Below are 20,010 nucleotides of genomic sequence, written 5' to 3' on the forward strand. Positions count from 1 at the left end.
AGATGAGACACAAGCCCTTGGGAGGGTGAAATGAGATCCTGTGGAGCCTCAGGATTTCCTGTGGAAAGTCTTTCACTAGTTCATAGGAGGTGCTCAAAACCTGTAAGTATTATCACTCTATGATGAGCCTGTACCCTCCAGACCTTCCCAGAGGGACCTGGGCTTTTCAGGGTCTGCCTTGCACTTGGGCATTTCTAGAAGGGACCATGTTCATGGAATAAAGACTGGCTGCTGGCCTGAAAGGACCACAGGTCATAGACCATCCAGCCCAAGGATTCTGCAACCGGTCCAGAGCCCTGCCTGCTTCATAGCCTGGTTTATCCATGTCTTCATCCAGCCAGCCAGCCAGCCTCCAACCCACTCTTCTCTGAACTTCAGTTTCTTCATCTCAAAACAGGATACATGCCTCCCTTTGGGGCTGCTGTGGCGGTCAGCACAGTGCCTGGGACACAGTGCTCAGCCAATGTCAGTCATCATTTCAACAGTTCCCGGTCCCTGCCCTTGAGGGAGGCTCGCTCAGTCTGGCTGGCAGGGGAGCTCAGGGGCAGGCAGATGCCCCAGGCTTAGTGTGGGTGATGCTCGTGATTTCTGTAGATGCACAAAGGAGGCGCCAGCTAGCCATAGTGGCTACCAAGGCTTAACTGACATGCCCTCAGGCAGATTCTCAGCAGGACCACGGCGGGTGGGACTCTAGGCTGGGATGAGCCAGGGGGAGTCCAGAGCCCAGGGCATAGTGGGAGCAGGAGCTCAGCTTGGCAGAGCAGGGTTCGATAGCTGTGACCTTGTGACCTTGGGCGAGCCACTTAACCTCTCTGAGCCCATTTCTTCAACTGTAGTATGGGGATGGTGATACCTAAGGAGAAAATGAGACCCCTAAAGTGCAGTGCCTAAACCTCCAACCTAGCCAGTCCACCCTCGTGCTCACATGCTCGGGGCAGTGCTGTTAATTATCGTGCACCCAGATGGGACCACAAACTTTTGTCAACAGTATAATGGATAAATAAGTTGATAAGTTGTAGATAGTCATGCAGTAATAAAAATGGACAAATTACAGACACATGAAACAACATGGATGAACCTCACAAATACAGCAGTGCGTTAAGGAATAGATATGGTATGATTCCATGCATGTAAAGTTCAAAAAATGTAGACAAAACTCAACTATATTAAGATGATATACATATAGGTAGTAAACGTGTAAAAAGAACATTGAGAATGGGATGACCTTAAAAATCAGGGTGGTGGTGACCTCTAACAGGGAGGGGGGTGACCTGGAAGGCATGGGCTGGGCAGAGGGTTCAGTTATGGGGTGCTGCTTGATAAGCTGGTAGCTCACCCCTACTTGCTTTATAATTTATTTATTCACAGAACAGCGTACACATATTTTATGCTCTCTTCTGTATGTGTAGTTATCTCAAAATCTGAGAATAATTCAAGTGCCTGGTAATTGGATTGGCCCTGGACAAAGGCTGGTTTTCCTTTGACTTCTTGTGCCCCCTCCAGTGCTTCTTCTGTGCTTGAGGGGCAGAGAGCAGGAGCGAGAAGATGCTGAGTGAGGCAGGGGTGTGGGCTGGCCAAGCCCTTCCCACCTGCCCCTCTCTGGTGGCGCTGCTCCCAGATACAAATGCCCCAGAAAGACACTGCCCAGAGGCTTTTTTAAATCGCTTTATTCAGGTTGGCCGGTAGTCACGGGCTGGATCATGTGTACAGGGTAGCCCACACACCCCTAGGCAAAGCCTCTCCCACGTCCCCTGACTCCATCGCTGAGGTGCGGCCAGAGGTTTGAGCCAGTTCTGAAGGGGTGTTGGGCCCAATAGAAATATTTACAAATCACCAGGGGGTGGGTGCCCCCTGATCAGGAATTGTGAGGGGATTGGTATTGGGGGGCCCTCGGCTCCCAACAGTCCCAGGCCCTTGGGTGGATTCGGCATGGGTCCTGGGAGGCGGCTGGGACACTAGGAGCTGGCAGAGGGGGCTCCTGGAGAGCCTCGAAGCCCCTCGAAGGGGTCCTGCTGGTGCAGAACTCTGCATGGGGCCGTGGGGTCAGAAAGGAAAGGCCCTCCTTCCGACTTGCCATGTGAAGGGGCAGATTCCTGCCCCGGGGCGGGCAGGGAGCTGTTTCTTAGTATAAGGAGGCTGAACATGAAGGACCCACCTGGAGGCAGTGGGGTCTCCCTCTCCTCCCAGGGCCCCTGTGAGCCACCCTGGCAATTGGCCACAGCTCTCCTGGGGGCTCTGCTCCCAGTTCTTTGCCAGAGGAGAGGCCCCAGTTCTGCTCAGAAGATTCAAGTCCGAATGTGGGGAGGGGTCACTGTCCACACCTCCAGGTCCAAGCAGGGGATGGTTGGAAGGGGGGGAGTGAGGCTGGGAGGCCCCAGCTTGGGACGGGATGGGGGACAAGCAAGCAAAGCGAAACACTGGACTCTACTGAAGCTGGTGACACAAGGGGGCAGCCTGGCCCCGGCCTGGTGCCCCACCCCAGCGTTCCGGGGCGGTTGTCCCCTCGGTGCCCGGGCCACCGTCTCTGAGCCAGGTCACGGGGAGGGTCTGAAGGGGAAGGGTTGGGCGGGCCTTACATGCTGAGCCAAGGGGTGGTGGGAGGAGGGCCGACGTGGGGGCCACAGGCGGTCTCGGGATGGGGAGGCAGCTGGACCCGGGCAGTCCCGTCCCCAGCGGTCCAGCGGCTCCTCATGCACTCGGTACAGCCGTAGGGGCGCAGGGCGGGCCGGCGGCGGGCTGGGCATCAGTCTAGAGGCTGCAGGCCTCCTCATCCACCGAGCGCTTCCGCAGCTCCTTGCCGGGCTTGGGGGGCGGCGGCGGGGCGGGCGCTGCGGGCGGGTCCTTGGGCAGGTGCAGGACGGAGTTCTCTCCCGGCTGCACCCGCAGGTAGGCCTTGACCTTGTGGTGCCGGGCCTTGCCGTCACTGAAGTCGATGACACGGCACTCGTAGGTGCCTTCGTCCGTGGGCTTCACCCGCGACAGGCGCAGCTTGTGGGAGATGTTGCTGCCCACCACCTTGACCACCTGGGGGCGACAGAGAGACGGTGACCTGGCCACAGGAGCCGACTCCGTGGGCGGGGCCCCGACACACTCCCACGAGGGCACAAGGAGTTAACAGCAAAAGAGTAGAAGCAACTTCAATGGCCATCAACAGATCAGATAAATAGGCAGTAGTCAGTTCATTCAGTGGACTATGGCACAGCAGCGAAAAAGAATGAGCTAGAACTAGGCCTGTTAGAGCTCAGGGACATGCAGGAAGTGAAAAGATCTCATTGCAAAACTCCTACATACAGTGTGATGCCATTTCTGGAAAGAAACACGGGAAAATACTCTACACTGGTTTTGATGACTTGTGTGTGTGCAAGTTTGAAAACAGATGGGAGGGAACACAGTGGCCTCACAGCCATGGTTGTCTCTGGAGTGGAGCCCAGGGAAGGGCCGAGGACCTGGGGTAGACTGCAAAGTGAATTCTTAGCTTTGTTTCTCAAACAAACAAACAAATAAATAAATGCTGATCACAAATATATCAGGATGCTAACAACTGTTCACTTGGGAGGGAGCAAGAGAGTGACATCTGTCTTTGTACTTTGGCTTTTTGCTTGTTTATTTGATATGGTTTTAAAAATTTTACTTAAAATTAAAATATAATTTATACAGAGTAAGGCACACACAGCTTAATGAAATTTTACTCGCGTGTACACCAGTGTGACCACCATCCAGAGCAAGGCATGGGACACTTACAACCCCCTGGAGCGCACCCTTGTGGCCCCTCCTTGTCAATACTCACCCCCGAGGGGTTACCCACTAGTCTGATTTCTATCAGCATAGATTAGTTTTCCCTGTTCTTGAACTCCTCCGTGTGTGGCTTCTTTCACACAACATAATATCAGTGAGATTCCTTCATGTTGCACGGCTCAGTGTGTTCTTTTTTATTGCAGTGTAGTATTCCATCATATGGATATACCACAATCTGTTTATCCAGTCACCTGTTGATGGACATTTGGGTAGTTTTCAGATTACAGCTCTTATGAATAAATCTGCCACAAACATAAAGCTACTGTGAGTTTTTTTTCAATTAAGAAAGAAAAGGCAGTTTCAATTAAGAAAGAAAAGGACGGTCATGTAAGATAAATCGTTGGGGAAGCTGGGTGAAGGAGACAGGGGACTCTGTGATCTCTTTTTGCAACTTTCCATGAGTCTGCAATTCAAAATAAAAAGCTGGGGAAAAAAAAGAGAACAGCTGGGCCTATAGAGTGGGGGTGGTGGTAATGGGAGGGGGCTTCCATCCTTCCTTGTCCCCTTATTTCTTACAACCAAAATGAGCCTTGTCCCACCTCCTGTAGCCCCTGCCCCACCTACACAGAACAGGGGAGAAAAGTCCCCAACCGCCAGCCACGGGCCCCCTGCCCAGTGATTTCACCACCAGTTGGCACTGCAGGCTCGCCAGGGCCAGGATGGAGCTGAGTGGGATTCAGACCTGTGGCCCCAGTTCTGAGCCCATCTGGTCCCTCTCCCCTTGGGGGGGGGCAATGGGGACAGACAACCAGCCTGCCTATTCTTGCCACACCCCAAATTCTGGAGGAGGACACCCCTGCCGATCACCCTTGCAGTGAGGAGGCCAGGATGAGGAAGAGGACGGTCTCTGAGGGAGTGCATTCACTGTGCGGCCGGGCACTCACGCACATGACTTCTAATCTGCTCCGGCTTCCCTGGCCCCTTCCTCCCAGATGCCAAGCTCCTTCTGGCCTCACAGCCTTCTGGTCTCTGCCTGGGTGCTGTCTCCTTGACTCCCATTCATTCTCAAACATCACCTCCTCCAAAAAGCCTTCAGTCACATCTCCCTGTCTATTTCCTTCCTAGCAGTCATCACAATTTGAGAACCATTTTGTTTACTTGATTTTTGTTTCTCTCTCTGGCTAAACTATAAACTCCACGAGGGCAGGGATGGTACCTATTTTGTTCATCTTAGTGACCATCGCAGAGGCTGGTACCCTGCAAATAATAACGATAAAAACATTTGTTAAATGAATGGTCTCACTCTAGCTCCTTCCTTCTCCAAATGAAGTGGTACCCAGATATTACGCTTTCTGATTTTAGGTCATGTATATATGATCCTACCCACTTTACAGATTGTGAAGCTACGGCTCTGAAAGAAGCGACTTTCCCATGGGCACTGAGTCAGTGAACGGCAGAGCCGGCAACTGACCCCAGGCCTGAGTCCATGCACTCTAACCCTCCAAAGGCATGACAGAGGCCCACAGAGGGTCACGCAGAGCTGGCAGGGCCAAGGGGGGTTTCCCAGGCTCCAGAAGGGAAGAGAGCAGTGGGCAGCCACAAGGAACCTGGCCCGTCCTCCCTTATTCTGAGCCTTCCTGGCTGGTCGTCATCCCCCCACGAGGCAGGAAAGCATGGGCTTACGGCACAGCAGGAAGCAGGAGGTGGGACAGAGGCAGAACTTCCCACCTTCCCACCAGAGCAAGCAGCGGGAGACTCTTCCAGCTGCCCGCCTGGGCAGGGGACCCCTCCTCTCCGGGTACCGGGGCTGGGCCCAGCTGGAGGCCATCAGCCCTGCTGATTCCATCACCTCTGGCCAAGGGCACGGAGAGGTCCTGCGGCCCTGCCAAGCTCTCAGGAGAGTTAGGAGATGCTGCTGCAAATGCACAGCGGGGAGTGAATTACCTCAACATCTGTTTCCCTCACGGATATTAATTATCCTTCATTTGTCAACCCTACAAGGCGCTAATGGAGTAATAATGTGAAGGCTGGGAGCAGCGCTAGGGAGGGAGCACCGAGCCCAGCCCCCTCCTCCGCCCAGCCCTGGCCCAGAGGCCAAGGCCTGGGCACCAGCTCCCTCCTGCCCTGTCGCCCCTGTGTGTGGCCTCCCCCCTCAGGGAGGAGGAGGGAGACAGGGAGCACAGCAGACAGTGCTGGGAGGCTGATTCTCTGACAAGTCACCAGCACCCTGGCCTCGGTTTTCTTGGGCTAGATCCATCCATCCATCCATCCAGCTGACGATTAGCGAGCGCCCACTCCGAGCTGGGCGCTGGGGATACCGCTGTGAATCAGCCAGACCCCAGCAACATCCGCGCGGGCTCCAGGTCTAACGGAAAACCCAGACCTCACACCCGCAACCGAGCACCCCGGGGAGCTGGTTTCCAACAGGACGAAGGGAGAGGACACACACCAGAGGCTGCTCCCTCCCAGCCCCAGGGGTCTGCGCCTTTAAGCACCATCCGGAGAAGGCAAGTAATAAAAACAGTAACAACAGTAACGGTATTGCTGGTAGCTAGTGTTTATGGAGCGCTTGATCCCTGTGAAATGATGCGCTAAATAGTCTACACCTTATTTAAACCTCATAATAACCCCATGATGTAGGCACTGCTGGGATACCCACTGTATGGGTCAGAAGACGGAGGCTCGGAGAGGTGAAGTGATTTGCCCAAGGCCACCCAGCTGGTGACAGAGACCAGGCCTTAACCACATCTCTGGGGAGCCTCCCGGAACCAGTAAACCACAGGTCTTTCTACCCCCTCCCCCGTCATTCCATAGGCCCCCAGCCCTCCATGTCTTGGGGGAGCCCAGTCCCGCCTCAGAAGCATCTCCTGTGGGAGGGGGCCCATCATCCTACCCAGGCTTGTTGTGGGTGGTGGAGCAGCCTGTTGGATTTCAACATTCACAGACTGGGCAGAAAAATCCTGCGGCCCAGGCCTCCAACACAGCCGGAGAGGCTATGAGGGGAAGAGACCCCCAGGCGGCAGCCTGGCTGTAAATCGTAATCATCTCGGCACAGGCATCGACAGGCCTTAGCAGTGCAATTAAGCACCTAATTATGCTGAAAGAGGCAAGGCCAGTCCACACCAGGACCAAGCTCAGCCTCCTCCCTGCATGCCCACGGCCCAGGCCCTTCTGGACACGGCAGGAGCCCACAGACCATCAGGTGGGCAGGCTGGGATCTTTCTCCCGAGCCGAGCCAGGAAGAACGGGTGATGCTAATTTGCGACCATGGTGCCAGACCTTTCCTCCACGTGGTCTCAGCCTAAGAGTGACGTGGTGGCCCTGGGAAGGTGCTGGGTGGGGAAGAGGGGTCAGTGGGCCCCTGCCCCAGGCCAGGGCTTGCCCTGAGCTCCGCCACTCCTGTGCCTCCGTCAGCAACACCCAGCCGCCAGCCCCTTGGCATGTCCAGAACCCAACCCAGAGTCTCCCCAAATCTGGGCCCCAGAAGGCTTCACCCATTCCAGCTAGACCTTCCCAAGTCGTCATCCCCACTGCTCCTTTCACACTCTGGCACAATCCATCTCTGAATCCCACTGACCTTCCCTCTAAACATCACTGGGCCCCCTCCCCTTCTCTCCAGAATCCAGATCCCCAGGCACTGGCCAGGACATCGCGGCCTCCTCCAGGGTCTCCCCAAAGCCATTCTGGCTCCTTCCAATCCGTCCTCCCGTGACAGCCAGAGAGATCTTCCCAAAACGCCCCCAACTGAGAACGCTTCCTTTGATGGCTCCCAGCAGTGGCTGCTGGGGGGACCTTTGGGGTCTCATCCCCATCTTCCCCTCAGCCACAACAGCCTCCTGCAGTTCCTCCAACACACACACCCAGAGAAGTTCCCCCTACTTCTAGTCAATCTCTCTACACTTCAGTGCTCACTTCACCTCACTCCACCTCCTCCAGGAAGCCCTCCAGACCCACCAGACTAGGTCAGGTCCTCTGTTACTGGCTTCGCTCCTTCTCATTTTGATGGTCATAGTTGTAATTTTACTTTTTATCATGAGGGATTATTGGATTAACATCCATCCCCCACACTGACTGGGAGTACCGTGAGAGCAGGGACTGGGAGTGTGTGACCACGGCCTTCACAGAGGAATCTTTTCAGTCCCAGCCAGAGGCCGGCTGCTCTATGGATGTCTCAAGGGATTTCCAAGATGGATGGAGTGATTTTTGACTCCACATGAATCTTGCCTCCCTTTCAGACTTCAGAGTTCCATGCCCTTTGTATATTGTGGATCACGGCAGGAATTTCAAGAAAATACAGAAACGTCTACTGCAGAAAATAAAGTCATAATATACCATGACCTGCCGCTTGGCCTGTTAATCCTTAGTGAAGGATGCAGACCTCACGTGCTGCTCCAGTGGTCCCAGCCCCCATCCCCCACACCAGAAAAGACGCGGGATCCATATGTGTGTCATATCTGTGGGGCAGCCAAGCGGGGTAAACAGGGGTTTGACCTATAGGGTCAAGATTGATCTGACCAATGAAGCTGCCTTTTAACCATTTATGGAGATGTGGGGACAGGGGGCTGCAGTATGCTTCCCGAGGCCACTTTGGATGTACCTGGCTTTTGGGGCTTAGCTGGAGAGGAGGCGGGGCTTAGGGTAAGTGGGCCGGAGCACGAGGCCACACGTATATGGAGACCCAGGCTGCCCACGGCTATTTTGGACTGAAACAGGTTAACATGAACTGAATCTACAGCACAAATGACTTGGGTTAGACCAAAGGAGGGACTAACAGCAACGAAGGCAGGTAAGCCCCCTGGGAAAAAAGGTGTGTGGAGAATTTCACCTTATTTTACAATTAGGAAGTCGGGGGCCATCTCAACTTGCAAAACTGGTTAAGGGGAAATTAACCTAAATTCCAAAAGACAGAACTTCAGTTAGGTCAAAAGAAAAGTTTCCAGAACTTGAAAATGGACATAGCAGAATTTACCTGAGCCACAGGAATAAGGTCCTGATGGGAGAATCCTCAGCACGTACAAGCTCCCGAGGGAGATGCTTTGAAGGCCAGGGGGCCCTTTCCCAGGCCCCAAGTTAACTGAGATAGTTCATGTAAAGCACTCATCGTGGTTCCCGACACATGGCGGGCACTCAATAAACGTTAGCTGCTTCATTATTACTATTATTATGATTGTCACCATCGTCATCACAGATGCCTGTCCTCCCACATAAACGATCTCTCTTTTCATTCCCTCCCATTTCCTGTAGAGAAGCTGGGCCTCCTTTCCCTGCTCCACACATGCTAGGAATGGGAGTCACGTGATTCGAATACTCATATCAAGTTTCTACTCTACTACCCACTGTCATTCACATGGCCGAATCCGGAGGAATCTCACAGTTGCCAGAGTGTTTTCATATATTCATTAGACAGCTGTGAAGGGGGGAAAGAGAGGCCCAGGGGACTGGCGGAGCTGGACCAGGACTCAGGTCCTGTGACATTCAGGGCTGGCTCCACTGTGTCCTCACTGTCGCACCCCCGCACTCAGCACTGCCATATCTCACCCTGCCCAGGGCCACCATGGCGGCCCCAATGGGTTACAGAGCCCATCATGGAGCCCTGCCCACACCAAACTCCCAGAAACTCACTGTACTTCCTCCTCCGAACCTGAGGCCCCCCAGGTGCTGACGCTACCAGCGGGGAGACTGAGCCGTTTGGTTTTCACAGTTTTTCAAAAATCAAATTAGGTCCCAACAGTTAAAAATTGGGAGATTATTCCACGGAACTCGGGATTTTTAGGTGACATGGGGCTATGGGGCCGGAATTCCTGCCTGGCTCATCTAGCTCCTATAGATACAGGGCCTGCGGTCCCCAGGTCCCATAGTTTCACACAAGCCCCTTCATGGCTGCACGTCCCCTGTACACATCCATGCACAGGCATGATGCACATAGTGTTGGCATGTCCGTTTATCAAAATCTGTGTCTGGGGGCTTCCCTGGTGGCGCAGTGGTTGAGAGTCCGCCTGCCGATGCAGGGGACGCGGGTTCGTGCCCCGGTCCGGGAAGATCCCACATGCCGTGGAGCAGCTGGGCCCGTGAGCCATGACCGCTAAGCCTGCGCGTCCGGAGCCTGTGTTCCGCAATGGGAGAGGCCGCAACAGTGAGAGGCCCGTGTACCGCAAAGAGAAAAAAAAAAAAAAATCTGTGTCTGGCTTTACACTGCCACTGGCCTGGGGGTGTGTGGGTACGTGTGACAGTCACCTGATAAATATTTATTGAGCACTAACTACCTGCCAGGCGCTGTGCCAGGCTCTGGAAATGTACCAGTCAATCAGGCAAGCACAGTCCCAGCCCCACTGTCTCCGGGGAAGACAGGCCTGAGACAAATGCTCACAGGCATGGATAAGTGCAGACAGAAATGCAGCCAGCAGGGAGAAGGGAGGGATGCCGGCTGAGTTCCAGGGTCCAGGGAGGCTTGCTGAGCTGAGCTCTGAAGGAAGAGAGAGGAACAGTTTTCTAGGCAGAGGGACTGGCCTGTGCAAAGGCCCAGAGGTGGAAGGAATGGGAGGCTGGAAGGCAGCGGGTGGAAGGGGGCAGTGTGAGCCGGGTCAAGCGAGGTGAGATAGCCCAGAGGGTGAGCAGAGCAAGTTGCACAGAACCTCGAAGCCCGCAGAGAAAAGTCTGAGCCTTCTCCTAAGCTGCAGGAAACCGGGGTGTGCCTCTGCTTACAGGTGTCCACTAACTGCGCGTCTGTGTATTTAAGAACGGTCACGTGCAAGACGCTGTCTGCACAAGGAACTGGGTCTGTGCTTGTCTGTGAGTTTCCTAGCCAGAGCCCCAGAGCCCCAGAGCCCCACAGCCCCCGCTGGTGCAAGAATCGCCGGGGCTAGGATGGGGTGGGGGGGGATTGCACAGTCATGCTGAGCACATTTATTTTATTTAACTAGTTAGCACCTTCGCATTCCCCTCACGTGGGGCCCAACAGCCTTGAATTCTAATCCTCTAAGTCAATTAGATTATTCTCTCCTGTGCCTGAGATGCTCCTTAAACCCCAAACAAAATCATCGGCGAGAGAGTTGCCATGAACGGGGTATATTAATACACACACAGATTTCTACCTTCCTGGGCTTAACTGATGGGTGTTTGGGCAAGAAATGGGGTGTTACGTATGGGTGTGCCCTTGGCAGAGAGTGAGGGTTAGGGTGAGGGCTAGGGATTTAGAGAGGGTGGACCAGCAGCTGCCCTGAGCTGGAAATGGCTCAAATTTCCAGATCGCAACTCAGAAAGGCCCCGGGGCAGACTGCACAAATGATGCTTCGAAGGCCCTTGTCTGTCATCTGCCTACCTCCTGCTTGAGCTTCTGTGGGAGCCTCCCTCCTGGCCTCCCTGCCTCCGTTCTGCCACCTCCAGTGCCTGGCACAGCACCTCATGCCTCCCAATGCCCACTCTTTACACTGTGACTTCCGCTCAGGGAGCTCCTCTGCATCTAACTGGTCTTGGGGTCCCGAGCTCCCCCGCAGGTCCTTGAAGGACTTCAGAAGGAGCAACAGAAAAGAGTGATTTTGGAGGTCATTCCCACACATGCACATTCATACCCCGGCGGGCACCTGCATCTTCTATGTGTCCAGTGGACTTCTAACCTCCTGCCAGGCTGACCACATGCCCCGTGCACAAACCCAACCTGGTCCCATGGCCACATGTGTCACCAGGCCGGTCCCCTCTACACAGTCTCTTTTCTCGATCCTGCCTGCCTCTTCCAGGCCCTGCTTTGGGTGCCCTCCTCTACAAAAACTGTCAATCCCTGAGTCCCCTGGGTGCCCCACCTCACTGGGCTCCAGCGTAGCCTGAAGACAAAAAGCTGGAGGCAGCTCAGCCAAGTCACGACCTCCAGCAAGGCTTTGACCCCTCTAAGCCTCAGTTGCCTCACCTGTAAAATGGGTGAAAGCTTGCCCTTCCCCATAGAGACGGAGCAACGATAAAATGAGTCAATGCATTAGAAGGCCCGGCCAGTCTTGAAATCCTTCAGCTGTAGTCCCCCTGTCCTGCCTCACGTCTGGAGCCAGATGACCCAAGTGACCATGAGATGCCACAGCAGTCATACGTGATGGGCCAAAAAAAGCCGGCTCAGTCTCATTATACCCTGTTGGTTCCCCAAATAAAAAATGCTGCTGAGACAGACATGAAGCATCAGGGATGCACACAGCCTTGGCCCCAACAGGAGAGAATGCGTCTTCTCTCCCCCTGTCATTTGTTTGTGCCTGTCATTCAATGAACTTGAAAAACCTCTGGCTTTTAAAAAATAGAGCCAGGCCAATTTTTCCCCCTTCTTTTTTCCTTCTCCTCCATCTTCTTGCCCAAGTTCCCTGCTGAACTGGATTTTTTTTTTTTTTTTTTTTAAATTACAGCTGTGTCCTCCATTAGAGCCCTTGTGAGAAGTCATTACCAAAACTCACACTTATTTTGGTCTCGTCCTTCCCTGCGTCTTCCTGCTGAGATGCTTTTAGCTGTTGGGAGCGGGAGGGTGGAGAAAACAGAGACAATGTGTTAGGATCACGGGGTGGGGATACGAGCAATGGCTAAGATTCTCGTAACCACAAGTGACGCTCTGGGGACTACGGGTCTAGAGGTTGGGGTCCTTCAGCTCTATGTCCACTCAGGGCATGGAGGTGAGTCAGAGCAAAGGAAGATAAAGGAGGTGCCTATAAAACTGACTGTGCATGTGCTACACATTCTGATATATACGATATTTAGAGATATACAGGGAGGGTACATGTGAACAGGCAAAAATGGTATTCGGGCTTGGTGTGTCTGTAGGAGTGTCTGTCTGTACACTTGCATCTCTCTATCTGTGAATGTGTTGTGTTTTCAGGAGTGTTTGCAGCAGACGCTGTCGGAGCCCTGCCCACATACTATCCCCTGGCAAGCTGACCCCAGAGGCATCCAACTACAAAGCCTGCAACTCTTTGCCTAAGGGCTTTCTCTGACCACTGGAGTCCTCTGAGCCTGTGTGCTGGGGGGTTGACACCTCCAGGAGCTAGGTGAGTTTAATATATATTTGTGAATATGTTAGAGGCCATTTCATGAAACATGCAAGAATGTGTGAGCATGCCTGTATGTGCATATGAAGGTGCGTCATGTAAGTGCTCATAAGTGAACAGGTGGGCAGACACATATGTGTTTGCATAACATTTACATATACACAAGCGTAAGAATGAGAGTGTCTTAGTTTGTTCCCCCAGAAGCAGACCCTAAGACAAAGATTCAGGTGCAAGTGGTTTATTTGGTAGGTGATCCCAGGAAACATCAGGAGAGGAATGAGTGAGTGAGACAAAAGAGGGAAGGAAGTCAATGATGGGTATGTCATCAAGCCAGTTACCCCCCTGGGCAACTGGAACTTACTCCCACTGGGCACATGGGGGAAAGGGAGCAGGATGCTCTTCAGTTATCCCAACCGAGGAGCAAGGGAGCTGGGGTATTTACCCTCCAACTCCCGTCAGTCATTGATAGGGCGCTCCTCCAGCCTGCCTTGCTGGCCAGCAGGCTCTGTTGTCCAGAGAAAACCCTCAGCAGTGTTGGCAGCGGGTCTGGTGGCAGGGGATGGTGCTTACCCGGCACGTGGGCGGAGACACCAATAGCGTCTGCACTCCGCCACCCCCTCCCCCGCTCCCCGCCGCAGGCTGGCACAGTGTGTGCGTGGGAGCGTGCACGAGTGCAGAGGTGAACGTGTGTGCCGTGACTGGGCGGCCTCGTGTGCCTGCACGTATGTGGAAAGGCATGCATGTACACGTGTGTGTGACAGCTTCTGTCCCTCTGGCCTGCTTCCCCACCTGTACACGAAGGGAGGGACTCTACTCCTTGGAAGGCCCTTCTTACTGGGCCCATCCCAAGTGCTCAGCCTGGCTCCGCCCCCTGCCCCTCCCCACAAACAGGCCTCCGTTCCGGGAAAAAGGGAAGGAGACAGCTGGGGGCTTCAGAGGACGAACATAGCCGGGGCCCACGCCCCTCCGAGGAGATGAGGGGCAGAGACACACTCCTCCCCGGGGGTGGGTGGGCCAGGGCTCTCCCAGCCCCACTCGGAAGTCTCCCCAGGGGCGGTACCTGGTTCGAGGCCCATCCCTGCTTGTCCGTCCAGTCCCTGTGGCTCCGCACGTACCACCACTGGATCTCCAGCGAGTAGGAGGGGGAGCCGCTCCCGCGGAAGGAGCAGGCCATCTCCACGTCCTCGCCCGTCCGCGCCGTCATGTCGTGGGGCGTCTCTGTGAACAGGGCTGTGCGGAGAAACCGGGGGAGGGGTGGCCGGGGCTCAGGAAACAGCGGGGCCGGCGGCCCGGGGCTGGTGCGGGGGCTGGAGCTGAGAGAGAGGGAGCGGCCACGCCTGCGGGCGGGTGTGGCCTGGCTGCAGGTGGGGCACCTAGACGAGCTCCGCGAGGCTGCGCAGAGGCCTGTGCGGCGGCAGCTGGCCAGACCTGGGGATGAAGGCGTAGGCCCGGGGCCCCGAAGGCCCCACACAGCTGGGCCTTGATCCCGGAGCCCGCGGGCACCAGATTCTCAGGAAGGGAGCGATGGATCCGAGGAGGGCTTGGTTGGAAGGTGTGAGCAAGGAGGTCAGGGAGGAAGCTGCTGTTTTCGTCAGTTCTTCCCCGATTTCTCCAGTTGCCCCCATCCTGGATCATTCCCCACCCCAGGGCACAGCGTTCAGCACCGTCTTTGCAAAACCAAATCAGACCTACCCCCCCCCGCCCCCTCGGAACCCTTCCTCGGGTCCCCTCTGCACCAGGTTGGGGGGCAAGCCCTGCCCACCACCCCCTGGTCTCCATTCTGTCCTGTGAACATGCCTCACTTTCTCACCTCACTTTTGCCCTCGCTGTTCCCAATGCCTGGAATGTTCTTCCCCTGGTCCCTCTTCGTCCAGCAAGTCACTCAAAGCTCAGCTGAAACTTGGTCCCCTCAGAGAGGCCTTCCCTGACCACGTGGGTAGGTTCCCCTCAACCCCCCACCTCCCACCTGCCTGGGGAATGGTCACGGTCTTGCATCGGTTCACTGCCTGCACTGCCTGTGCAAGCTGCATGAGAACAGGGACCAGCTCTCCTGTGGCTACACATCTTCTGGCACCTCGTAGGTGTGATATATCCTCCATCCTCTCAAGAGCCCCAGGAGGCGGTGGGAGACACATGTGCCTCCCATCCCTCCAGCAGGGTCCAGCTCGCCCACCAAATCCCAGAGCAGGTGGTTCCTGGGACCCAGCAGGAGCCCCACCCACTGCCATGCCCACCAGGCTGGCAGGTAAGAGAAAACAAATCCCCGCTCAGTGCGGCCCAGCACCGCTCCCCACCATATGTTCTGACACTCGTCTCTCCAAACAAATACTGTCCTGAGATGTAATTAGAATCCTTTCATCTTCTCAGGAGAGATTTTCTCACCCTGGAAAGACACCTGGCAACAGGCAGGTCACCCAGGGAATGCTGCATCCATCAGTGCCCCCATCCCATGCCCACCTTGCTGCTGCAGCCCGCCAGACACCCCGACCCAGCGGGCAGACAAGCCCACCTTGCAGCCCCGGTGGTCCCTCAAGGCACCGCTCAGCTCAGGGCAGGAGGAGGACAGAGTCTGACTGGGGGCGGGGGTCCTGCTCTGGGGCCACCTCCCTCCACCCCCTCCCCATGATCCCGAGGGCTTTGGGAGGTTCAGGATTGATAAGTTGCTTTTTCTGCTCTGCACACAGGGTTTCCAAGTGGAGCCTGACTCCAGCAACGAGTCTCTGGGCTAAGAGAAAGTCTGTGACATCCCTGACCTCCAGGGTCATGCGTTCAGGCTGCCCACATCCTCTGAGGTTCGGGAGGGACTGGCCGCTGTTGCGTAACAAGGCCCATTTAATAAGAATGGGTGTTGTTGGAGTTACTGAACACAAGCCAGGCGTGGTGTGCGGTCAGCTGAGAGCTGGGCAGCAGGCTCCCGGAGGAAGGTACCCGCCCACCCGCCTCTGCCTTCCAGGTGCCCAGGCCCCAAACTGTAGAGTTGCCCTTGCCTCCCTCGTTCTTCCTCTTACACCCCCTTTCGACCTCTGGGCAATCCCATGGGTTCTGCCTCCAGAACATCTCCTGAATCTGGTCCCTTCTGCCCACTCCGACTGCCCCACGCTGGGCCAGCCGTCACCACCTCTCACCCGTAACAGTGGGGGAGCCTCCTCACTGACCTCCCTGCCCGCTCCCCGACAATTTATTTTCAACACAGCAGCCAGAGGTAATTTGGCAAAACACAGATCAATCCCTGTCTTTTCTGTCCTCAAGCTACTTTTCCACTGCTCATTCCATTCCTGACACGATGGCCTCCTTGCTGCTTCTCCAACGTTCCAGCTGAGATCCTACCTCAGGGCCTTTGCGTGTGCTGTTCCCTCTGCCTAGAAGGCTCTTCCCCCAGATTCTCACATGGCTCCCTCCTTCCCCTGCTTCAGGACTCTGCTCAAATGTCACCTCCTCATCAAGGCCTACCCTGACCACCTCACTTAAAACTGCATCTCTGGGAATTCCCTGGCAGTCCAGTGGTTAGGACTCGGGCGCATTCACTGCCAGGGCCCGGGTTCGATCCCTGGTTGGGGAAATAAGATCCCACAAGCCGCATGGCCAAAATAAACAAATAAATAAAATTTTTTAAAATGAAAATTGCAAAATTGAATTTGTATTTAAAACAAAAAACTGCATCCCTTGCCCCAACCCAGTGCTTCAAATCCCTCTTCCCTTCCCACATACTAATAGTGCTGTCCACTAGAACGTTCTGTGACAAGGAAAATGTTCTATATCTGAGCTAATACAGTAGCTACCAGCCACATGTATCTATTGAGCATCTGAAATATGACCAGTGTGAATGAGGAACTGAATTTTAAGTTTTATTCCATTTAAATTCATTTAAATTTAAATGTAAATGGCCACTTGTAGGTAACGGCTACTGTATCGGACAGCACAGCTAATATTTATGTTTATGGTCTGCTTTCCCTTCCAGGAGGCAGGGGCGGTGCCTGTCTTGTCTACTGATATATCCCCAGCTTGGCACATAGTAGGTGCTCAATAAATACTTTTTGAATAAACAAATGAGCAGACCTGGCTGGTCAGTGGTGGAGCAGCGTCCACAGGCAGGAGGGGCCCTGTCCGAGGGTCCCAGGCCAGGCTCAGCCCTCCATGCCTGCTCTGATGCTGACTTGCCAACTCAAGCAGGACTGAAGGGGGCCGCCGAGGACCGAGCCACCAGGAGGGCTGGGAGGTGATCAGAGCGAGCCATTGGCCCCCGGTTCTGGGACAGCCGGATTCGGCTTTGATCCGGGCCCCTGCCCACCCGGTACCCTTTGCAAACAGAGGAAGGAGAGTGGTGAGGCCCCCTAGTTGGATCCAAGGTAACCGGCAGTGTGACCCTGCTGACCAAGAGACAGTGGGAGGGACACAGCTGTGACCCTCTCCAGGTGCCACTGCCTGAGCAATGGGAATCAGAAAGTACCCACACTTCTCCCTCCTGCAAATGGAGGAAGGGGGTCCAGAGCTACTGGGAGGTGGGGGGTTTGCTCATGCCAGGATCACAGAGCTAGGAAGGGCGAAGCCAGCCCTGGAGCCTGGGCCTGCGTGACTCAGCCACGGCCCTTCTCCTCCCAGAGATGGCTGAGTGGAGGAAGCACATCTGTCCGACAGGAGGATGGGAAATGGTACATCTGGGTCTCGTGGGTGGAAGATAGGGCAGAGATGGGATGTCCTTGGGTGGGGTTTCCATGAGGGTGAGCCGGGGAAGGGCCAGCCTCCATCTACCCTCACTCAGCCTCCCCCTGCCCATAAGCTCCCCCAGTTGACTGAAAAACCCTGACCCTGGCCCACCAGCTCTTCTTACTAATGCAGAAAATGAGGTTCAGAGCGGGCAGTATCTGGCCTGGGGCTACTCAGCAGCCAGGAGTCGGCAAGGCCAGGCTTCAGGCCCTCTCAGCCCAACACACAGCCCTTATCCCCCAACCCGGGTCCAGTGGCTGTCCTCTAGAGGGCACTGTCCAACAGACACCAAACGCAAGCCATGCAGGCAAGACATACGGCATGTTTAATTTTCTATAGCCGTATTTTAAAAAGTAACAATTTTTTTAAACAGATGAAATTAATTTTAATCATTTATTTTATTTAACCCAAGATATCAAAAAATTATTTCAACAGGTATAAAATTATTAATGAGATATTTTACATTCTTTTTTGTGCTAAGTCTTGGATATCCAGCATGTATTTTACATGATTACAAACACATCTCAATTTAGACTAGCCACATTCCCACTGCTCAGTTGCCACGTATGGCGGGTGTCCTGGCAGGTGGTGACGCTGTGCCAGCCTCAGCTTCCCTCTCCCTCATATGTCCCAATTGCTCAGAGGAGGCGGCCCAGGCCCAGCATAGGGTGGTAACCCTTCCAAGGCCATGCGGCAGAGCTTGGATTTGAATCCAGGACTGTTTGACTCCCAAGACCATGCTACTCCCAGAGAATTCTAACTCTTTTTGGTGGTAGGGCTCTTTCTTGAAAAGGAACAGTCCCAAATGGCCAACCCTGCCTTGGAAGGTCCTGGAAGGACCCTTCCTCTGGGACAGGGTGGGGAGTCTGTTTTATTCTGAGCGTAAAGGCCTGGGTGGGTACAGAGGAGGCATTTCACCCAGGCTGAGGCAATCAAGGGAGGCTTTCCAGAGGGGGTGTTGCTCCCCCCATCCCCAGGTGGGCCAGATGGTCCTGAGCTGGAGTGGGGAGGGGCACTGGCTGGGAGAATGGAGGGAGAGCCCAGCTCCAAGAACTCCTGGGAGCCAGGAGAGTTGTCTGCAGGTGTAGCCACCAGCTCTTCCTCGCCACGGTGGGCTCTGATCCCCTCAGACCCTGCCTGGAGGCACTTGGTGGAATGGGTTGGGGGAGGCACCCTCAGGATCCCATTGACTCCAACCTCAGTGGTGATGGGGGCAATGCATCCTCAGGACAAGTGGGGAAACCGAGGCTCTAGACATTTGATGGCATATCTGAGTCTTCTTGTTCCAGAGGCAGCAACACAAAGGTTTGTCTGGGCTCCACCCCAAGGAAGCCCCTTCCCCCCAGGGAGAAGCTGTGTGCAGATAACTGCCAGGAGCACAGGACTGAGCTGGGGAGGAGGGACTGAGCCTGTTTCTGCCAACAGACTTGCTGTGTGACCTTGGGAGAATTTCTCCCCCTCTCTGAGCCTCAGATTGCTCCTGTATACAATGGGGGTTGTACCTCATGGTCTGAGACCCCCACCAGCTCAGACGGCCTGAGGGAGAAAGTGATGTATGTCCTAAGAGCCATGGTTTGGGCATTGGAAGGGGAGGGGTCCCTCCTACTTGGGGGAGAAGGGGACTCTGGAGGGAGGAGGAGGTGGCCTGGTCATTCAGCCAGGCCCCGAAGGAGGCGTGGATACTGACAAGCCAAGGAGGATAAAAGGGATGGTGTGAACCAAGGAGGAAAGGAGGGAAACCCAGGGAGCCTTGTTTAAAAATGATAATAATAGGGACTTCCCCGGTGGTCCAGTGGTTAAGACTCAGCTTCCACCGCAGAGGGCATGGGTTCAACCCCTGGTCGGGGAACTAAGATCCCACGTGCCGCGCGGTGCAGCCACACATCGTCGTCATCGTGCACCATTTGCGGAGCACCTACTGCACGCCTAGCATGGTGCAGACATCGCCTCTAACAGTCTCTAATCCACTCACTCCCATTAGACAGATGAGGAAAATGAGGCTCAGAAAGGTGACATCATTTGCCCTAGACACACACACAACTGGAATTTGAACCTGGGTCTGACCAGCAGGCATGACCAAGACCCAGGGGTCCATCAGCTCCCATCAGAATTTGTTCTGAATTATCAGGTTGAGTTTAGTCACCAGGCTCCACACGTCTGTATCCCACTTGTACACCTCCAGAGATGGGGAACTCAGTTTCTCCTGCAACCACTGAAAGTGGGCAGCCCTAATCGGCAAGAGGTTCTTGCTCCCTCTCCTAACTCTGTGACGAGGACATGGCATCAGCACCCGAGACTGGAAGGTGATCCACATTAATTTTTTTTTTTTTTTGCGGTACGCGGGCCTCTCACTGCTGTGGCCTCTCCCGTTGCGGAGCACAGGCTCCGGACGCGCAGGCTCAGCGGCCATGGCTCACGGGCCCAGCCGCTCCGCGGCATGTAGGATCTTCCCGGACCGGGGCACGAACCCGCGTCCCCTGCGTCGGCAGGCGGACTCTCAACTGCTGCGCCACCAGGGCAGCCTGATCCACGTTAATTTTGGTGAGGATGATGATGATGA

At 54.9% G+C, this 20,010-nt stretch overlaps 2 protein-coding genes across 2 annotated transcripts in view; one reads left to right on the forward strand and one right to left on the reverse strand.

Moving 5' to 3' along the window:
* TTI1 (TELO2 interacting protein 1) overlaps nt 1-13,097 on the forward strand; it is an 86,031-nt gene extending 72,934 nt beyond the window's left edge. Inside the window, exon 10 of the mRNA XM_029221167.1 lies at nt 12,578-13,097. Coding sequence (XP_029077000.1) covers nt 12,578-12,692 — 115 coding nt within the window. The 3' untranslated portion in view covers nt 12,693-13,097. The remainder of the gene's footprint in view (nt 1-12,577) is intronic.
* The window catches only part of VSTM2L (V-set and transmembrane domain containing 2 like), a 36,127-nt gene continuing 17,769 nt past the window's right edge, over nt 1,653-20,010 (reverse strand). Inside the window, exons 2-4 of the mRNA XM_029221168.1 lie at nt 13,807-13,976; nt 12,162-12,212; nt 1,653-3,024 (exon numbers count right to left, since the gene is read on the reverse strand). Of these exons, the coding sequence (XP_029077001.1) occupies nt 2,749-3,024; nt 12,162-12,212; nt 13,807-13,976 (497 nt within the window). The 3' untranslated portion in view covers nt 1,653-2,748. The remainder of the gene's footprint in view (nt 3,025-12,161; nt 12,213-13,806; nt 13,977-20,010) is intronic.

This window comes from Monodon monoceros, unplaced genomic scaffold (assembly GCF_005190385.1).
Source record: "Monodon monoceros isolate NGI ecotype Baffin Bay Population unplaced genomic scaffold, NGI_Narwhal_1 Super_Scaffold_13, whole genome shotgun sequence".
Classification (NCBI taxonomy): Eukaryota; Metazoa; Chordata; class Mammalia; order Artiodactyla; family Monodontidae; genus Monodon; species Monodon monoceros.